The sequence below is a fragment of the Lingula anatina genome, chromosome 2 (genome assembly GCF_051362555.1).
Source record: "Lingula anatina isolate TDL-2025a chromosome 2, LinAna3.0, whole genome shotgun sequence".
NCBI classification, from domain to species: Eukaryota; Metazoa; Brachiopoda; class Lingulata; order Lingulida; family Lingulidae; genus Lingula; species Lingula anatina.
Genome location: NC_141768.1, coordinates 2,845,977 through 2,865,916, shown reverse-complemented (window position 1 = coordinate 2,865,916; position 19,940 = coordinate 2,845,977). Strand labels below are relative to the sequence as shown.

The 19,940-nt window shown below is 32.4% G+C and overlaps 3 protein-coding genes across 5 annotated transcripts; 2 read left to right on the top strand and 1 right to left on the bottom strand.

Moving 5' to 3' along the window:
- Window positions 1-40: 40 nt before the first annotated feature.
- On the top strand, window positions 41-11,696 carry LOC106173318 (basal body-orientation factor 1). Of its 2 annotated transcripts, XM_087005467.1 has the most exons (13): window positions 41-224; window positions 4,096-4,209; window positions 4,469-4,592; window positions 4,860-4,925; window positions 5,338-5,481; window positions 6,328-6,408; window positions 6,596-6,666; window positions 6,902-7,115; window positions 7,424-7,695; window positions 7,974-7,994; window positions 8,469-8,621; window positions 10,380-10,562; window positions 10,893-11,696. In XM_087005467.1, exons 1-13 carry the CDS (start codon window positions 172-174, stop codon window positions 11,038-11,040), a joined length of 1,644 nt encoding a protein of 547 aa, XP_086861593.1. In that variant the 5' UTR covers window positions 41-171; the 3' UTR covers window positions 11,041-11,696. The 2 variants fall into 2 exon arrangements, with proteins under 2 accessions (XP_086861593.1, XP_013409870.2); XM_013554416.2 differs by lacking the exon at window positions 7,974-7,994 and having other exon boundaries at window positions 42-224.
- On the top strand, window positions 1,740-3,761 carry LOC106173322 (alpha-N-acetylgalactosamine-specific lectin). Its single transcript, XM_013554421.2, has 3 exons — window positions 1,740-2,215; window positions 2,437-2,622; window positions 2,835-3,761. Exons 1-3 carry the CDS (start codon window positions 1,945-1,947, stop codon window positions 3,071-3,073), a joined length of 696 nt encoding a protein of 231 aa, XP_013409875.2. The 5' UTR covers window positions 1,740-1,944; the 3' UTR covers window positions 3,074-3,761.
- Window positions 11,695-19,913, bottom strand: LOC106173319 (equilibrative nucleoside transporter 3). 2 transcript variants are annotated; one of them, XM_013554417.2, is made up of 14 exons: window positions 19,739-19,913; window positions 19,005-19,086; window positions 17,589-17,752; window positions 17,168-17,262; window positions 16,561-16,611; window positions 16,306-16,391; window positions 15,867-16,013; window positions 15,550-15,580; window positions 15,020-15,106; window positions 14,691-14,782; window positions 14,289-14,406; window positions 13,932-14,017; window positions 13,418-13,620; window positions 11,695-13,147 (listed from the first exon to the last, which is right to left on the bottom strand). In XM_013554417.2, exons 1-14 carry the CDS (start codon window positions 19,801-19,803, stop codon window positions 13,036-13,038), a joined length of 1,419 nt encoding a protein of 472 aa, XP_013409871.2. In that variant the 5' UTR covers window positions 19,804-19,913; the 3' UTR covers window positions 11,695-13,035. The 2 variants fall into 2 exon arrangements, with proteins under 2 accessions (XP_013409871.2, XP_013409872.2); XM_013554418.2 differs by lacking the exon at window positions 15,020-15,106.
- Between the last annotated feature and the right edge of the window lie 27 nt (window positions 19,914-19,940).

Here is a 19,940-nt window from a genome sequence, read left to right as displayed (position 1 = left end):
ACAAGAGGGCCAAACTGCTGCCACTGAAATGGGCTCATCTTGAGTGGCCATCTATCGTTTAGTCGGTCACGATAGCAACAAGGGAAGCACAACTGCTTCTCGTTTCACATTTTACAATCTTTTTCGGGAATTTTTATAATATATGATATAAGTATGATATAATCAACAAACATGCCCAAGAAAGCAAAGAAAGGAGGAAAGGGGAAAGGGAAGGGGAAGAAGGGGTAAGTGAACTGTGACGTATAGAATTCAAAAGAGAGAGAGAGAGAGAACGTGAGCAAGAGAAATTACTAGTATCTGCAAATGATCCAATATGACACTGAGTGAGAGTGACACACAAGGATTCTACTAGAACGTGTTTTATGCTAGAACATCTTGTTTTTAGTAAAAGAGTGTGATTGGTAATTGTAAACTGACGTGCCATTTTCCAGTATTCGTGTTCAAGCCAGTGCCATGGCCTTTAGGGATCATATGATTGTATATCTTAAAATATTCCCCAGGCCCAGCTTCCACAAACTTACCTTTAAAAAAGCATTGTCAAAACATAAATAAATAAATAAATAGATTAATAATAATAATAATAATAATAATAATAATAATAATAATAATGGTAATAAGTTATGAAAAATGCTGTAAGAAGTTAAAAAGTCCATTACATTTTTGCTATAGATTGATAGCATAATTTTTTTTATATCAAGATGTAAGAAAACTTTTACTAACAATCATTTTTCACATGGATAGTGATTGCAAGTATTGTATGATTGGGTCAAATGCCATATCAGTTTTGAATTTAATATTTTGATGTGTAATATGGTTTTATGTGGTAGTAATACACAAGAGGAAAACATGTAAGTAATGAAGCATACAGTATTAGTGTACACACATTCCAAGAGCACATATAACAATTGCATGTATTGCATTCTATAATTTTATAATAATTGTTTTTTTTTCTGTTCACTTTGTGACAGTTTAAGACATTTCACCTGATTATTTTAAGCTTAAGCCCATGCACTCCCAAATAGTAACCAGTGCACTTTATAAGGTGTTTGATTAAATTATAGTTGTTACTAATTTGTTATCAGTGCTATTTTTTTATAGTCCAGTTTTATGTGAAAGAACCAAGGTCAATATCATGAAAGGATTTATTTTAACTGATAGAGTTCAGTTTATTGAAGTAACTATTATGTTATAATCTATAAGTGGCCATGAAAAAGTATTTGATGAATTCATGAATAAATTTTTTTATATGTATGCCATAGTCATTTCAGTATGTGAAACTTTTTTGATCTTCACAAAATGTTCTTATTTGAAATCATCAAAAAATGATCCTTACATTTTGCTATCAGAAGTCCCTTGGTTTAGGTGTTTCAGTTCACTTATAATGCTGCATCCTTTAGCCACTGCTTTGGCTTACATGAGATGGCTTTAAAATTATTTTATTTTAAGTGCCCTATTTATATGAAATTTAAAGTCATTGTAGATTTCCATTTCTTTTGATTAATATCTTCAGATGATGAGATTATAGATAATTCTAATCTTATCTTAGATTATCATACATTCTATTAGGTTGACTTCAAAAATATATTATCTCTCAGTAAATATTTAAGTCTACATGCAAAAGAAAAAGCATTTATGACTAAAATTATTCTATTTCCAATTATTGCTCAAAAATTATTTTAAATCATGACAGCAGTGGCTTTTTAAATTTTTTCATTTTATATGTTTTTTAAAAAAATATCCCCCTTGTAGTTTTAATCATTTGGAATGAGTAAATATGGTGGGTTGTAATTCCTGTAGATATGATACCCTGATACCTTGAGATGAGGTCACAGTTAATGAATGTAAACAAAGTCATCTGTTTGCCCACAGATAGGAGCTTAATTACACTGATACAGTCAAGGCCCTTACAGAACATGAACAAAGTCCAGTGGGCTTGAGAGAAAGATGGCACTTCTTTTGTTCACCATTTTTGCACTACTCCTGCCTATTACACTGGGTCAGATCCCTCCCTCGGGATCTTTAGTCAATAACCTGGTGGGTGGTTCTACTCCGTGTGATTGTCAAGCCATGGAAAGTAAAAACAAGTTCCTTCAGACCTCCCTGACCAACCTGCAGACTGCCATGCAGCTGGTCGCGGAGAAGTATAATCTTGTGATCACTGAGCTTTCCCAGTGCAAGGTGAATGCTGCCAAAAACCTATCCCAGGGAGTGACAGGTAGGATTTCTTTATCCTTTTTTTCTTTTTTTTCTTTTTTGAAAATGGCAAATAATTTTATTTATTAATGAAAAAAATAAATAATAAAATTTCATTTTTCTTTCGTAAGATTGTTTCAAATATGCATTTGCACAAAAAGAAAGAAAAAGAATTCTGTTTTTGTGATTTGAACATCTTAAATCATTTTCTGATTGATTGTAATTCATATTTCTGATACTCAGCATTTACATGTCCTGGAGGGTTCATCGATAACAAAGCTTTGAAGTCTTGCTACAAATTTGTTGGCTTGCCAGAGAAAGCTTGGAATGAAGCAGACAGAGAATGTGGAGAGTATGGTGCAAGACTTGTTGCCATAGAAACAAAAGCAGAAAATGACTTTTTAAGGACAACAATAGAACAAGACAGTGGTGAGTTTCAATCTATGACTATTCTGAGACAATTTCATGTGATATTTAGAATATGGCAAGAAATTAAAACCCTCCAATCTTACAAAGGATGGTATATGAATTATTGTTTTAAAAATAATAGTCATGATATTACTGTACATATTGATCAATCCTTTTAAGATTAGTGGAAAACAATTCAAGTTTATTCAATATTAATCCTCTTTGTTTTACAGATTTGAGAAGGAGGGACTTTTGGACTGCGGCACATGATGTTGGGAGGGAAGGAAGATTCATGTGGATGTCCACTGGTAAGAGACTGGAGTACACCAAGTGGGACTCCAAAAACCCAGATAATGGCAGGAAGTCTGGAAATGAAGAAGACTGTGTGCTTCTAGATCATGGTGAAGATTTCTACTGGAATGACGTGGAATGTCATAGAACCAGGGGATACATTTGTGAAATGAACTATTGAGGATGATAGATTCAAGAAGTTAGAATTTCTCTGAATTTAACCCATAAAATGCAGTACACAATGTTAGAACTTGATAAAATACATGGTAGCTCAACATATCCATGAGAAACTAGATACTACTAGTAAAAAGTATGGACATTAAAAGTGTTATATAAATATTAGTTTAAAAGAATGAGATACATGTATTTGCCTCCCTCATTTTCTATACTTACAACATATATTTTTCATTTTAAGAAATCTATGTTAGTGAGATTGTAACAGATCCAAGATCAATTCAAAAGAATTTTAATATATGGTGTTATTTTATGTTGAATGATATATTTGTTTCCACTCAATAATTTATACAATGTTTTATTACACATTTAAATTTTAAATGAGAAATATACTAAACTGTGCAGAGACACCAGTCATCTTATGCATTACTACAGTAAATATAATTACAAACATGTTATGAAATTGGGAATAAAGCCCTGACTACATTAAGGGCATAGCAGTATAGTGGAAATAACCGAAAATGGGCTTAGTCACTCACTGATTCATTAAATATATTTAATATCATATAATATCTTCAGTAAAGCATCTTATATGTTTTAACTTCAATTTAAAATAATGCTTTGGTTGTCAACTCTTGGATTTGTAATATTTTGAAATGCAGAAGAACAAATAAAATGTCTTTCTTTAAATTAGATATCCAGGTTTTTGTATTTATGTTTTCACAGTCATTAGCAAGCCAGTGGTTGGAATTGTTTGAACACTGTTTTTTTTTTAAATATTCTTAATAAATATTTTCAGATAATTTTTTATACACATACTCTGATTTTCATTAATCATAATTTATAGTTAAGATGTATACCTAAATGCCACTTACAGTGATAGGGAAAAGAGGGGGGTGGGGATCTCCCTCCTGATCTGCCAATGTGGTACAGCAACAATCATCTCAGGTTACAAATTACCTGAGTTGTACAGGATGTAGCAGAGTTCTCTGTCAGTAAAATTTCAACTGCCTTTTTAATTGTTTACAGGAAGAAGGGAAAGAAGTCCAAGAAGGCTGAGAGTAAGGTTGCCATAGCAACAGCCAGTGCCAAAGTATGGGAAACCAAACTGAATGTGCTAGAAGCTTCCAGGCAGGAATACAGGTAAGTCAAGTTTGCACTTAATCTGATCAATTTGTTCTTTTTTCAATTAAAGATACACTCTACATGATTATAAAGTGTTTTCATCTGTATACAGGAACACTGTATCAAAATACCATAGAAACAAGAATTTCATGAGATGAGTTCTGTTTAAAACCTGTGCACAGATATTGCACACTCGGGGTGTACTTTCTGAAATGATAATTATTGAAATGTTTGACACAGTTACGAGTACTAAATCCACCCTGTCAATGTTTTCCAGAGAGAATGCCCGGAGACTGGCGGAACAGAACCAGGACCTCCAGAGTGCTATGCATCAGACGGAGAAGGACACAATAGAAGTGATCTCTTTCCTTAAAACTAAAGATCAGGAGAAAGATGAAGGTGTAAGTACAATACATGGCTAATGCGAGTTATGACTTTGTGGTAAATTAAAGGAACAACTCAGCGTTTTGTTGATTTCTGTGATAAAGTTAATAAAAATTAATAATAATATATAAATAAAAAACTTACAAATGAAATGGGAAAGCTTAATATCAGCATCAAGTCATGATAAAGGTAATAACCAGTCATAAAGAAACTTGTAAAACCACAATTTATGGAAATTGCTGTAAGGCATATTATTATCTGTTGTTTTAATTTCTCTTTTATAGATTGAAAAACTGCAAAGGCAAATCAAGGATCTAAAGACAGAACACAGAAAAGAAAAGGAAACAATTGTAAGTTTTTGATTACATTAATTATAAGTTTTGTTTGAGCCCTTGGCATTAAAATTGTAGTTAGCAATTTCACCTAGAAATACTTAAGGGTTATTTTGCTGTTTAAATGTCTAATGTCTTTTGTAGCCTTCAATATATATATATATATATACAGGCCCGTAGCCAGGGGGGGTTCGGGGGGTTCGAAAGAACCGCCCCTTTTGCTGGAAAAAGGTCCACTTTGGGTAAAATTTGATCAAGGTACATGAAGTTTTGATGGGAAAAGGTCCACTTTTTCAGAAAAAGAACCCCCCCCCCCCCTTTTGAAATTGCTGGCTACGGGCCTGATATATATATACAATCTGCAAGTGCTTGCCATAACGGTGAAAGAAATGTACAAAATTATTCTTAAATTCCAACATATCTCTTCCAGATTGATGACTGCAATGAACAGATCAAGGATTTGGAAGATAAACTAGAGAAGAAAAATAAGGATATTGAAGTACTCCAGAAAGAACTGAAAATGGTTAAAGAATTCAGAAAGAAAAGAGCTCAGATGCAGAGAGAGTTGGATGAGGTGGGCTATGCCTGAACTCTATTTATAGTTATCCCACATAAACTGTCAAGAAAAGTGAATATCAGAAGTAAATATTTTAAGTCATTTAATATTGCCAAGACTTGAGATGAAATGTTTAAGTGGGTCTTCAAGCAAAATGCAGTTATAATCATGGTTCCTGCAATTTATATGAACCCATCCATATTTCTGACCAAAGTCAACCACCCGTGTACTTTACTATATAATCTCATCTATGACCATCTCATGTATAAGCCATTTGATCAGTTAGTCTATATAAGTGACCAATGTTCCTAGTAAAAGGTCAAAGCAATCTCCGCACAGTTTTAACCACTCTCTACAGACATCAGCATTTAAAGTCTGTCACTGCCAAGTGGCAGCCCTGTGAGACAGACTGTCAGTAGATGTTCTCCAAAGACAGATCAAATGATTTGATAGAGTTCCCAGTGTGTGTATGTGTATGTGTGTGTGTGTATACAATACATACACCAACCAAAGCATCTTCATTTTTGTATGGTTGATCTACAGCTGAATTTTTGTAATGAAAATTTCTAGGAAAACATAGTATCTATAGTAGTATCTAATTCTCAACACAAAATAATGATAATTACTGTGTACTTACTTCTGTTGAGTATAGTTCTGTGAACGCATTACTGATCTCTGTACATTGGCCTAGATGTATTGGTAGATGGCTATGCATAATTAAATAAAATGTGCTACTTGGATTTTAATAATAATTTATGCTGTAAGACAGCTATGGATTATGCATTTTGCATGAAAGGGCAATTAATTTGTACAGACTTATGGTGTTCATTGGGTTATATTTTCTTATTTTCTACCTGTTTTCAGATTAAAGATGCTATGTTTGTTGCAAACAAAGAGCATAAAACCACACTGACAAGAATGGAGCAGAAATTCTTTGAGGAAAAGGTATTTGCTGTGTTTTTGTTATAAATATTTGTTGTATATTATATTAGATAATTTGATAATGATAATATTAAAGAGCTATACAAATTTTAATGGATAATAAAGTCTGTTTTTACATAAAAGATGCATCCAGAAGAAGACAATGTAAATGGGAAGAAATGCTTTGATAATGTCCTTTTTTAATTTTCAGATGCGGTTGCAACAAGAGGCTAACCAGAAAATTGCAGAGCTTGCTGAGAAAGCTCACCTGGAAGCTATAGTGTAAATATATTATTAAATAATTAATGCATCTTACAGAATTGTTTTATACATATGTAGGCCATTGCATTGCTATTTACATGAACAATGTAGTGGTTAAATTTTACTTCTCAAAAATTTATAAGAAATAAAACAACATTCAGCATACAAAAATGAAATAGGTTATACTGACACATCTAATTTATATTTGTTTATTTTATTTTTATTTCTTTATTAATTATTATTATTATTATTTTAGAAATCTTGATGAAACTACAAGGTCAATCTACAAGGAAAACGTGAGGCTGTCAGAAGCATTGGGCTTTCACGTCAAAGAAAGTGATGAGCTTAAATCTAGAAAGAAAAAACTGGAGGAGGAAAACGAGCATTTGACAGGAGAAAAAGAACTGCACGAAGCTCTTGTGCAAGAGAAAGTCATAAAATCTAAGCAACAAAAACAGGCTTTGAAAGAGGTTGGCATACAGTGCTTTAGATCAAAAATTTTAATATACTCCCTCCTCACCTGTTTGTAAATAACTTTCTTGTGTAATATATGTTGGTTAATATTATGCCATGTGGTAATGATGGCAATGACAATCACAACATATAGGTTCATTGATATTTGGCCAGTTTAGGTTACATATATTTTTGCCAAACTCGAACAAGATTTTGCAGTTATTTTACTTTAATTTACTAATTGACCAGCTAATCAAAACCATTTATCAAAAAAAGGTATTATTTAGGTAATGTTGAGATGATAATTTTTGTGTTCTTTTTCCAGCAACAAGAAAAAATCCAGACATTGGAACAGTCACTGAGCCATGTGGTTAGGGAATTTGAGCGAGACAGACAAGCCTTGATTGAAAAGTTTCAAATAGAAAATGAATCCAGCAAAAATGAAATTGTCAAACTCCAAAGGACTGTTGAATTAAAAACAAAAGAGATGAACAAAGTTAAAAGACTAGCTAGAAACATTCTAGACCAAAGAACACAGATTGAGCAATTTTTCTTGGAAGCACTGGAAAATGTGAAATCTGAAATAGCTGCAAACCAGTAAGTTGTTACAGCTTTTATATTTAATTTCATGCATTCTTTCATTCATTCAAGTTTCTTTTCCTTGCCACATTCTAACATATAAAATATAATGTTATCAAAGTCATATATTCATTTTATGCTGTGATGCCATCTTTTCATATTTCCTACAAATTCAAGTTATTGATTCCCTAGATATATCTCTATCACCTAATGCAAAGTATAAAAGCTGTATGCTTTTTGAATACAGATTAAATCTATTGATTATAGTTTTTAAAAATCTATATTCTCATGAACAGTTTGAGGAAACGGATTCCACAGTAAGTAAAATTATCCCAATAACGACCAATAATGTACAGCAATGCCTGCATGCACCTCATTCCTCAGTATTACACTCAGTCTGTTATTATAGCGAAAACTGTGATATCCAGCATGTTTATATTACCAGTCAAACACAGTCCTTTCATTTCATATCATATTAGAATACTTAGGTGTATATATAAGCCAAGGACTACATCCTAAGCATCCCTTCCCCTCCCCTCCCATATGCATACCACTCCCCTGTGTCAAATCAATATAAATAGTGCACTACCTAAAGAGATACAAGATTGTGACATAGCACGTACATGATAATCTGGTAGAAAATAATGACATATAAATGATCCCATTCTTAATTGGATCAGGAACTAACACAGAGGTTTTATTAGAAATTTGAGATACTGCAATATAACAGAATTATTTGAAAGAGATAATTGGCAGATGCTAAAGACTAATGGTTTATCATCTCGTTTTAGATTACAATACAAAAAGGATGCCCATGCTGCCTACCAACAAAGAATGTTAGCGGCCCATGCTGGAAGAGGAGAATATCCAAAGATCAGAACGTTCCACAAATCTGAAAACAGCACCAACAGTGTCTTCCAAGACTTGGAGGCAGCTCAGAGATTGTAAGTAATACAAATATTCTCTCTGTACATCAGAACTTGTTTTGGTCCAAATTCACCGTGTTACAAAGTGAAAGAAGAGAGAAAGCATTGATCAAAACAGTACATGCAGCAGGCTTCTGTAGGATGTAATGCAATCAGTTAATCAGTGAACATTCAGTTTAAGTGAGGAGCTGATTGCAATTACTTCAGGTTTACCATAACAATACTGTGGTTTCTGCATAACATGCTACAATCAACCTTCTGTCCACTTTGTGATGTCACTTTGATCAAACCAGTTTTGGCTGATGACAACAGAGCCATAGTGTTAGTCTGGGTTGGAATTACATACTAATTCTTTTAGTTATTTCTTGAAATATGTGTTGTATATGATGTTGTTAATTTTTGCTGAACCTCTTTAAGTATTTTGAAATCTTTTCTTTTATTTCTGTAAATTACTAACACGCATACATGTATTTTGTGGTCATTTTAAACCAGACAGGACAAAAAGTAAGTAGAATGTGAATGTTGTACTTGCTTGCCCAAGGTTATACCTGCAGGTCCCGTATGTTTCAATCTTGAATTGTTATACCCCATCCTATAAATTGCGCTTCTTTTGTGTTAATTTAACTCCCCCCCCCCCCCCCCCCCCTTGGGTGTAGCTTCTTCTTAGTGGCAAGATTTACAAATTTGTTCTACATGAAATCAAGAATCCATTACTATTCCATTGATGTTGAATTTTGGTGACATTTTGATATATATATATATGTAAAACAGGCAAATTTTAGTTTGGTTGCCATGCTAATGGCTCTAGCAGATGACTTGAATGAGTTAAAGTAGTTTCAACCCTTCATTGTATCATGGATTTTTACTAAATAATTACTGAATATGTTTAACAATACCTTTGACATCACTCTGATTTATTCTATGATCCAAAACAGCATGTTATAATTAAATTGAATTCTTCAGAAACTTACCCATGATGATGACGAATCCAACAAAATGGAAGATGTATCAGAAATAAAACCCATTTTGTAATTCTTCAGTTCCATCTGTGCCAGCTCTTTGGCTTTTAATCTATTTAACAAGAGCAGAGATATAGCTCAAACACAAACCCACATTCTGTCTACATAAATATTTCATTACTGTTATTATTATATAAAGCATGTTTTTTGTTGAACCAGGAAAGTATTGATAATCCAAATTGTGAAATATTTTGACTATTTTGTTGTTTGTCACATGTATTACCTACAGTACAAATAAAGGGTGGATAGTCAAAAAGTCTAATTAAAGCTACTCATTAATGAATAATAGTTAGTGAGATCATTAATTTATCTGAGTGATTCATTTTCAGCCTACGAAATTATATCAAATATTTAAGAAAAATGTCTCATTTGACACAACTATAAACCATTTGACTGGATAATGTAACTCTTTTTTGCAACACAGGTACATGTTATATCCCACTTATTAGATACTAAATAGATCAGGCAGTAACCAAAGAGTATAAACATACAAGCATTGGTGTATATGTATATTTTTGTCATTCAGTAGCATACGTATACCATACATAATTCATAGGTTGGCAGTATTTCAAAATTTTATTACCTCATGTAATATTTGAGTACATTATTGATGTTGCATAAGATTATTCAATCTGTGAGAGGTTTTAATTAGCTGGGGGGCCGTCTCTGAAGGCATACCAGTAGATAGACAGATAGATAGTTAAGTCATAAATAGATAAATTGATAGATAGATAAAAGTTCTAATTCATCTTTGTAGGCTGGACTTGTCAGGCCAAGTGGACATTAGTGACCTGACCTGGGAGCAGAAAGAGAAGGTTCTGAGGACTTTGTTTGCCAAAATGAACGGAACCAAGAAAGAAGCTGCCGCCACACCCACGAGATCCCGCACCGCATTTCCTGCCATACAAACTGGACACGGGATGCTTAGCATCACACAGCAGTAAGTGTAAACCAAAACAGCTTTGTACCGGGTAGTATCTGTTAATGCTAAAATCTAATCAGGGCATGTCAAATGTTCAGTAGTCAGTTTTGACCATTTGTAATCACCATCAGTTTTTGTTTTGTCTTTTCAACAAATCTCAAGCCTGAGTGCTGGCACCATCTCTCCTCCACCAACAACAAATTTTTACCGAGAATTTTTACCATGTACTGGTGTTGGGGGGGAGTCATACCACCATGCCTTTGAAATTCAGGGTCAAATCCCATTCTCAACCCCTTCTATTCTCACTCATAATTTTGAGAAATGCCTACACCTCTGCCCTTGTTACAGGTCTGTAGAAGAAGACTACGATGCTGACCATACCTTCCTGACCCAGGCAGACGTGGGAGGTAAAGATGGCCAAGATGGCGTCCTCGGCATTCCAGATGTCAGAACGGCCTTCCAGGAAGACAGCAGAGCCGTTGAGACTGTTACTTGAAAAAATCTTGAGAAGTGATAAACATTTCTTTGAGGCAAAAATTGAAGCGAGTAGTAATGGTGGTAGTGGTAGACAAGTTAAGTCTGCTACTTGAGAAAATGTTTTGGGAAATCCTGGACAAGTTAGAAAATTTTATTGTAGTAAAATGAATCCAGAGGATTCATGATGTACGTGTACCAAATTCCTTTGCCATGTATTTACCAGGGTTAAAGTGCCTGTATCCAATGGTTCTTGTAAAATCTTTAGATATTTCTCCATTGACTGATGTCACTAAATCCCTCCCGATTCTAATAAAAGTGCTATTGCATTTACATCAAATAATACATGATATATTAATAAATATCTGCTGGTGTAATTTTGATAACTTAATGTTTGACTACAAATGTAAAGCTTATTTTTATTTTAACTTTGCATTATGTTTGTCATGCTGTTGCTTTGTCTGAAATGGGTATGTCTGCTGATGTATATAGTTATTTGTAAAAGTACACCTGCACATTTATAGTCATGATTGCCATCACACGCACACATATATATATGTGTACAAAATACAGACTTAAACATGTAATTGTGATTTAAATGAAGAAGCTGAATTTGTAATTTTGATGTGTTAAATAATCATAACAATAAAGAAATAAATAAGATGTACATGTAATGTATTCAGTTAGTTATAGTCATTTATTTTAAGAAATCAATTTTTAAAATATAATTACAACTACATGAGCAGAGAAGGATATATTTTCATCAATACAGTCCATAAAATAGTTTCTTTTATTGATCATGTATAGCAATAGGCAGTCTTTTTTTTTTAATTAATTAAAAATACCTGACAAGATTCAAAGGGCTCTTCAAAGAATTCGTATTACCCATAATTACATCTTAAACAACTGCATAGCCATAAAACCCTCAAAATCCTAACACAAGTTTTTAAGAATTGCATGATCTCCAGGTTTCAAAAATATTCTGTGCACAAACTGAAGTTGATGTTATTTAGCATATTTGTCATCTATCCATTACAATATGTCATATATGATATAAGGGGGAATTATACCTACAAGCTGGCTCTACATCACTCATTCAAAATCACTTTATCAGTAGATGTTTTACCATTACATTAACATTAAATCTCGAGTTCATTTCACTGGAGACTTGGATCATCCACTAAAAATTTTATATCCGAAATGATAAAAAAATTCTCGTTGTACTGAAACATGAGACATTTTTATGTTAAACAAATATCTTCCACAGCGTTTTTTTTTTTTTTTTTTTTTTTAAATGAAAGACTAAGGAGTGGATCTACTCACTTCCTTATAGTCTTTTTCACAAGAGAAAGTATGCCTCAGTATGTACAATGAATACTATCAAAAGATCCAAATTTCTCTACAAAATGATTTCATAAAAGAGGAATTCATAATTGTAAGAATAAAGTATATCAAAATCTACAAACATATTACTTTGCTGCTCAGTTAAAAACCTGTAATTGTTAATTGGTAACTGGAAGACTTCAAATCAGTGCAGCAAAGAGTCCCAGTCAAAAAGACGCACTTTTAAGTGGTCCAGTCTTAAATAGTGGTACCTCATGATGTAAGCATACGAATCTGCTTCGATAAATGCTTCCATGTGGAGAACTTCTCTGAGAAACTATGTCAAAGGTGTCCAACAACCCATGGCTGTTCCTGATGAAATGACAAATTGGACCCCTTTTCTATGGCAGGCATATAATTGGCATATTTGAAATAACAAACCCTGAGTTTTGGTCTGTAGTAGACTCTGTATTACAAATTAAACCCACCTCAGTAATGGAGACTGTAAGTTAACATCTCACTCACTACTCTCAAAATCCAGGTGAAACTGATACAAAATTGAAACAAACTAAAATCTAAATTGATGCAAACTGATCCACTGCTATGCAATTTAGTGTGAATACACGACCAAATGGCAAGCCTGCAGAGAGGTGAAAATCCAGGGTTTTGCAAATGAGAACTGAGAATATGGACTTCAGACCAATTTGATTAGAGCAAAGGAGAAGAGTGATCCAAGGCCCAGCCCCACTGTGAGGAACACTGACATGATAGCACCTGCTGCCTCCATATCTCCTGCAGGGACATGCCTGAAAATAGATTTTAGAATTGTTTTTTAACAATTTACTACAATAAAAGACTTTTTTTCTTCTAATACATAATGTCATTATTATTCCACTTTTGCAATCTTTTTCTCTTCTTCATGCTAGGTCATTATTTTACAAAATGGAATAGGCTTTCAGAGTGCTATGAAATGCATATATTACCCTCACATTAAATATCAATTGCAGATTAAAAGAAACGCTATGAGAAAACTTTGAACAGACAATGGAAAAGAAGTAAACAGTAACAATGCTTACTTGGGGCCGTATATCATACATAATGTCCCAAGATATCCATTGGACACAGCAAAAATTAGAATGAAAACTACTGGATACACATCGCTGTCGAATACAACTGGCACCCCATGTTTTCTGGGTTGGAAATTGCACAAGAGGAAGAGTGGAATAAATCCTATTCTAAGCACTGTCAGAATGGGTAACAAAACACTCTTCTCTTTTGGCTGAAAAAAAAATACAAGATGAATTCTAAACTTCAATCTCTCCTTTTGCTAAAGGGCAATAACAAGGTGAATTTCTTATCACAACCAGAAAAATCTATTTATGTATGGTTTTTATCAAGAACATCATGTACTTACATCTCTTGTTTTAGCAACATGATAATGGAGTTCAAAAAGTAATCTGAATGCTAGACCTAAATACATTGTTTTTTAAATAGTAAAAAAAAACAACAAAAAACATGTAAATTATTTCATTACAGACCCGACACTGGCACGTGAAAATGATTTATAAATTATAAATTCAAATTACTCACATACTGTACCCATCCAGCCACTGTCCTGCCTGTAAGATCTCCAAGATTGAATAATACAAAACACACAACTGGAGTGAAAAACTTCCCTGAAATGAAGGAAAAAAAGGCATCCATGAGACAAGGAAAGATTGCCTTTAATGTGATTGTTAAAAACAATTTTGAAAATCATAAATCTGCAAAAAAAAAATAAAAATAAAAAATCAGTTCTTGCATTTCATCTAGCAGATAAGGTACTTGCCATTTAATGACAGAGATTCCAAAAGATTATATTTGACTGGACTGTTAAAAAAGAAAACAATGTTAAAAACCATAAATGTAAAAAAAAATCACTATGAGCAAACTAGTTAAGGTATTTACCATTTAATGAGAGAGATTCAGAGGGCCCTGCCACCGATTCTGTGTGAGAAATGATGGCTGGGAAAACTGATAACGTGACAAAGAAAACCAATAAAACAGATGTTCCAAGCACCCATACCTGTAATATAAAGAGGAATTTTATTTGAACTTTTTAAAAAAATTAGCATTCTTTTACAATTAAACTGGGTAAATGTAAATTAAGTTACCAAAGTCTCCATGATTAAATATCACACAAACCACACCTGAGTTCTAGCTTTTGAATCATTTTAATTACAGAAAATATCTTAACTGATTATTTCCTATTCAGCAAAACATATTTTTCCTTGCATAATATAAATACTTCCATAAAAACAAATAATTATCTATGTACGTAGAAAATACCAGATCTGCCATAAACCTTACCCTTTTCAGAATTATTCTAAAATGAGTCTTTTGATGAACAGTATGATCTACTATGGGCTGGCTCCCATTTATACTTTCCAGGGATTCATCATCTAAAATATAACATAAGACAAATACAAGATGTGAGTAACTAAGGAAATTGATTATTTTAACAGAAAATGCAGAGCATTGAAAAAAAGGCACTTTATTTATTCTGTTAAAACTGAAAACATTTTCACATGTGCAACAAATTTCAGAAGAATATTAAAAACAAGTTATCTAAGAAATAAAGAAAATAAATGCTATATCATCATGCACTAAAAGACAAATGCATAAAAAGAAAAGCCTACTTTCTTCAGGTCCATCATAGTTAATAGGCATTACATCACCGTTAGGCTGGGGCTCTATGCTTTCTACTGTTTCTTTTAGTGGATAATCTAAACGAAAGAGTTAAACTGTTCTATACATGGCTCACTCTCTTTTTTTTCTTTCTTATTTCCCCTTCAATTAGTTGACATTTAATTTACTGTAAGCCAAATGAATTTGGTTGTTAATATAGGAAAAAGAAAAGAAAATAATAATATTTTCTTACTGCAAACATAGAGTTAGGAACAAAAGCTTCTTTAAGTTGATAGTTAACACATTCACACATATACTATATATATGTACAAGGTTAGTAAAACATATGACCACCGAAACTAACAAGCACAAGCCACACAAGCATAAGAAAACACAGACATTTGGAGTGTTGTCACTACAAGATATTAAATGTGTTCTACAGCCATATGTAATAGATAAGATACAAAGTGCATTAATACAAACATTAGTTGTTTTTAGTGATAATTCAACTAGATTCATAATAATGTGATGAAGATCTCACCTTTAATTTCTAAATAATATCTTGCAAATTTCTGAAAAATAATAAGGAAATTCTCAGCATAACAAGCTCTGAAATAAGTTAAAGAAAATAATAACCTTTGTCTTTGAATGAAACACAGGTATCTTGTGTTTGGCTGGGTTAAAAGTATAATGACACAATTCAGTGATACTAGTGTATTCTTTCAGAGATGTAAATTCTTGACACTGCATTAATTTATGTTTTCATGGTAGTACAATTTATCATCACACATCACATTAGTAGTTATTAATAGCAAAACACACACACACACACACACACACACACACACACAGACTTACCAATAAAGGAAGGGACAGGTATGCTATTAAGGCAATAATCAACACTATTGCTGCCAACATGAAATAATAAAATGCACTCTCAGTGGCACTGCTACCTGCTGCAATAGAGATCACATTGGCCACAGCTGCAAATGTGCCTCCCATTGCCTGAGAAAAAATTAAAATTTTAATCATTAAGTCATTCATAGCAGACTGATATATTTTTGAACTGCATTTTGTAATTTTGTTTTGATGATAAAATTTAATGAACACCAAAACAGCATTAACCAGGAAGTAAAAACAATTGTAAACACATTTTGACCTTTAATTTTTGTGGTTACCCTAAGATTACAAGTCTACAGGAAAAACAGCCAAAACCATAAACTCATTGAATTTTAATGTGATAGTACCTTTAACCATTATTCTCTTTAAATATAGAAAAATGAAGATATGCCATTACCATTCCTCCCATGACAGCCTGTGTATAGCCTTCTGGAAACAGGCTAGCTAATCCCAGAGATGCTCCTTGCAGAACAGAGCTACCCACTACAAAGAATAAGCAGGGTTAATATCATTTATTGTTACAGTTGAAGCAGGCCTAATTTTTGGCTGATTACACATTTTATTAATAATGATTTGTTTATTGCCTTCCTTTAGCCTTAACAAATGCATATTTTACAAAAAATAAATAAATAAAAATTGTAAAAAGACTTACTGTTTAGGAACACGACACTTGCAAGAGTAGCGATAAAGAACTCTGTTTGCCCTGGAAAAAGAAGTGATAAAGATGTTAGTATCTAATATCAATATACACTGTATAACAAATCAACAACTTACATAAGCTGATATAATAGGTTAAACATTAACTTGTTAATGTGAATTTCAGACCAGTTTAATCCTTCGTTTTGCTATAAATATGCATAGATTTCTAGTCAAACTTAGAACCTTATCACAGATGAAACTTCACCGATCAGAATCTTATTCTCCCAACAAATCTTTAAATTAATACTAAACTAGTAGTCTTCCCCATATATGGTTAGTGAGAAATGTAAAAGGGGGGAGGCCTTACTAGTCATGGTTTTATCACAAAAACCACTTTTCAAATCTCTGGATGATTTATCATTATTTTTTTTAATTTGTTTATTGATTTGATATTATTTCACTTTTAAGCAATATGAAATCAAGCTGATCTACTTTCTGACTACATTTTCTGATAAATTATTCAACCAAAAATTATATTGTGTCTGTTACAAAGTATATCACATTTAATCATAATTACCAAAATTAAATAAATTGTTCCATATTTTTACCATAAAACTTACATGTATCAGTGTCTATTTTGACCAACACAATAGTTACTATGAACATTATGATCATAACCGTGAAGGAACACACCAAACGAACTTTCGCAGAAATACTGAAAATTTAGGAGAAAGGAGAGTGAAACAAATACATTAATATCATTTATCTTCAACTTGATTGGTTGCTCTTTAAGCACTTGTTGAAATAAATTTTAAAAAAACATCTACACTATAACTCTAAATTTCAAATATTCATTCATTAATTCATATTGGAATTAAGGTATTAAACATTAAATTGACTAAGTTTTCAGAGATTTGGCTAAAATCTTCACCAATTATTGAATCATGTCATTCCTTCGCACAAATACAGCTATGCAGCTGCTTTAAAATCATGGCAGGGTAATTATATATACAAGTGTCAAATCAGCCTTAAAAAACTTACACTTTGGTCAGTGCTGCATTGAGGAACATAAACAGAATGTTTGGGACCATTGCACATATTGACACATAGTTTTCAAACTGAATTTGCATAGAAGTTTCATCTAATGGATTCTCCCAATCATTCAGGCTGGTGAATGTCAAATTCCTCAGCTTGTAGTCAAAGTACTAAAATTCAAATAAAAAACAATATATATTTTATACAGAACATTTATGATTTAAGATTTTCTCAACTTCCATGTTTAACATTACTAATACTAGTAGTTTAATTTAATTAACTTAAAGGTTGAAGGACTTTAAAAATAAAATCATCTAGCATCGTTTTAAACTGCTTCCTTTAAATATATAAATTATATCATACAAACATATACATTTTAGTAAGCTACTTTGCTTTATATTTAAACCAAATATATCTACTAGTAGATAACTAGCAGAAAAGAATGTGTTTTGACTACTGCCAGAGGCATAATTTTGTGCATTTCTACTGGAAAAATGCACTGAAATGACTCTATTTGAAAGGGGCCCATGTCAATAACTCACTCCATATTCAATTGTCATCACTGGATTATATATAAAGTAAAGGGGGCAATATCAACATGGCAACAGGTTCTTGGCATTTACGGCACATCATAAATCATAATATAGATCTCAGTAACTATTAGGTAAATTACACTTACCAAAGTCAATGATACACAAATAAATACTTAATAGATAACATATAAACAAATAACACTGTGCCTCCACAAAGTTTGAAATCACCTTTCTTATTCAGCTACTTACTAATATATAACTGTCACCTGCAGCTATGAATATCTTATTGTGCCTTCAAATTTCATCACTTCCTTTTATTTCTTTTTTACTTCAATTTTATGTCTCTCTATTGTGATAATTAACTGACTGACATATTTCTACACAGCTATTAACACCATTATGCATAAAGCTTTGACATGACACTGATAAGAAGGATAAAGAGGAATTAATAGGTTTAAGACATGAACAAAAGGTTTTTTAATAAGTGCATGTATTTTAAAATGCCATAATTACAGTAAGAAGAACCACTCAAATTCAAATGACCATGATTATCAATAAAATTTTTAAAAAAATAATAATAACAAAAATAATAATAAATATATATAAACTGCCTTCTTTCAAATAAGCTGCTATCTTAAGACACCCACCTGTGGGTCATTGTGACAGATGCTATCTTACCTACAGATAACAAGTCTTGAGAACATTATAACTTTTTAATGATACCATGAGCTCAAAGTCTTAGTTTTGGAGGGACAGACAGTTTAGTTTTCAGAAATATCATGTGGACATTTCTCACCATTTTAGAAAAATTCAAAAGAAAACAAACTGTTAATCCTTCAGACCTCTGTATTATACGAAGAATGTGCAAAAGAATGTATAAATAATTTACCTGTTTTGCTGTAATAAAGAAGTTCCATGGAAGTAGAGTGGCAATGCCAATAATGTAAAATATGCAATATACTGCATTGAATCTGAAATGGATATAAACATTGTAAAATAATAAAAATAAAGAAATATACTATAGTAATCATATCATATTATATTATATTATAAATACATTCACATAAGAAAACTAGAGCCTATAGCAAAATGTTACATTCAAAGAGAGATTTTGTAGGAGATATTGGCAGAATCACTAGCATGTTTATAAATATCAAATACACTAATACATGAAATAACTGATTAGATACATGTAGCAGAGATGGAGTGGGCGAGATTAATGAAGTTTTGTTCATGGTTACACAAATGTTAATAAAAGAGTACTAAAGGAGCATTAAGAACATGACAAGTGGTAAATGTTAAATCAAACACTATATATGATGATGACTTCAATTTTTTCTAAATCTGCAATGCATCAATGATCATATTAAAAGAAAAAAAAAGCTCCAAAACTCGAATAAAGATACATTGGCACTGCAATACCTGTTTTGATTATGTGTAACCATTGCAAAGAAACAGGAAATATTTATGATATTCAAAATCAAAGTTAATTCAACGGAGACACAATGTTAGTCGACCACTGGACAATGATCTATATCATTATCAGTATGAGTCTGACAGCTGATCCTCGCTGAAATTTAATAACTTTCAACTATTTTAGCAATACTAGTCAACACAAGTTACCTATCCTTTGGAGGGTCATCTCGGCTAATAAGGGGTTCCTCGTCATTAGTACTCTCAGAATCCATCCCCAAAAGAAGTACTTGGGCAGTCAACCTCTATTCAAAAGTCAGTTACACGTCAATCTAATATGTTTGTCAGCGAAGATCTGCCTTCGTCGTACGCTGGAAGTTAAAGTCACATGATCTGACCAGCCTCCACATCA

Bases quoted from the DNA above. Each gene is read 5' to 3' on its own strand.
- LOC106173319 (XM_013554417.2), bottom strand. From the start codon at position 19,803: ATGGATTCTGAGAGTACTAATGACGAGGAACCCCTTATTAGCCGAGAT. The intron at 16,392-16,560 runs GTAAGTCTTTTT...TATTCTTTGTAG, and splicing joins AAGTGTCGTGTTCCTAAACA to TGGGTAGCTCTGTTCTGCAA. The intron at 15,107-15,549 runs GTGAGATCTTCA...TCTTTCGTTTAG, and splicing joins ATATTATTTAGAAATTAAAG to ATTATCCACTAAAAGAAACA.
- LOC106173318 (XM_087005467.1), top strand. From the start codon at position 172: ATGCCCAAGAAAGCAAAGAAAGGAGGAAAGGGGAAAGGGAAGGGGAAG. The intron at 6,667-6,901 runs GTAAATATATTA...TTATTATTTTAG, and splicing joins GCTCACCTGGAAGCTATAGT to AAATCTTGATGAAACTACAA. The intron at 7,116-7,423 runs GTTGGCATACAG...TTCTTTTTCCAG, and splicing joins AAAAACAGGCTTTGAAAGAG to CAACAAGAAAAAATCCAGAC.
- LOC106173322 (XM_013554421.2), top strand. From the start codon at position 1,945: ATGGCACTTCTTTTGTTCACCATTTTTGCACTACTCCTGCCTATTACA. The intron at 2,216-2,436 runs GTAGGATTTCTT...TCTGATACTCAG, and splicing joins CCTATCCCAGGGAGTGACAG to CATTTACATGTCCTGGAGGG. The intron at 2,623-2,834 runs GTGAGTTTCAAT...TTTGTTTTACAG, and splicing joins AACAATAGAACAAGACAGTG to ATTTGAGAAGGAGGGACTTT.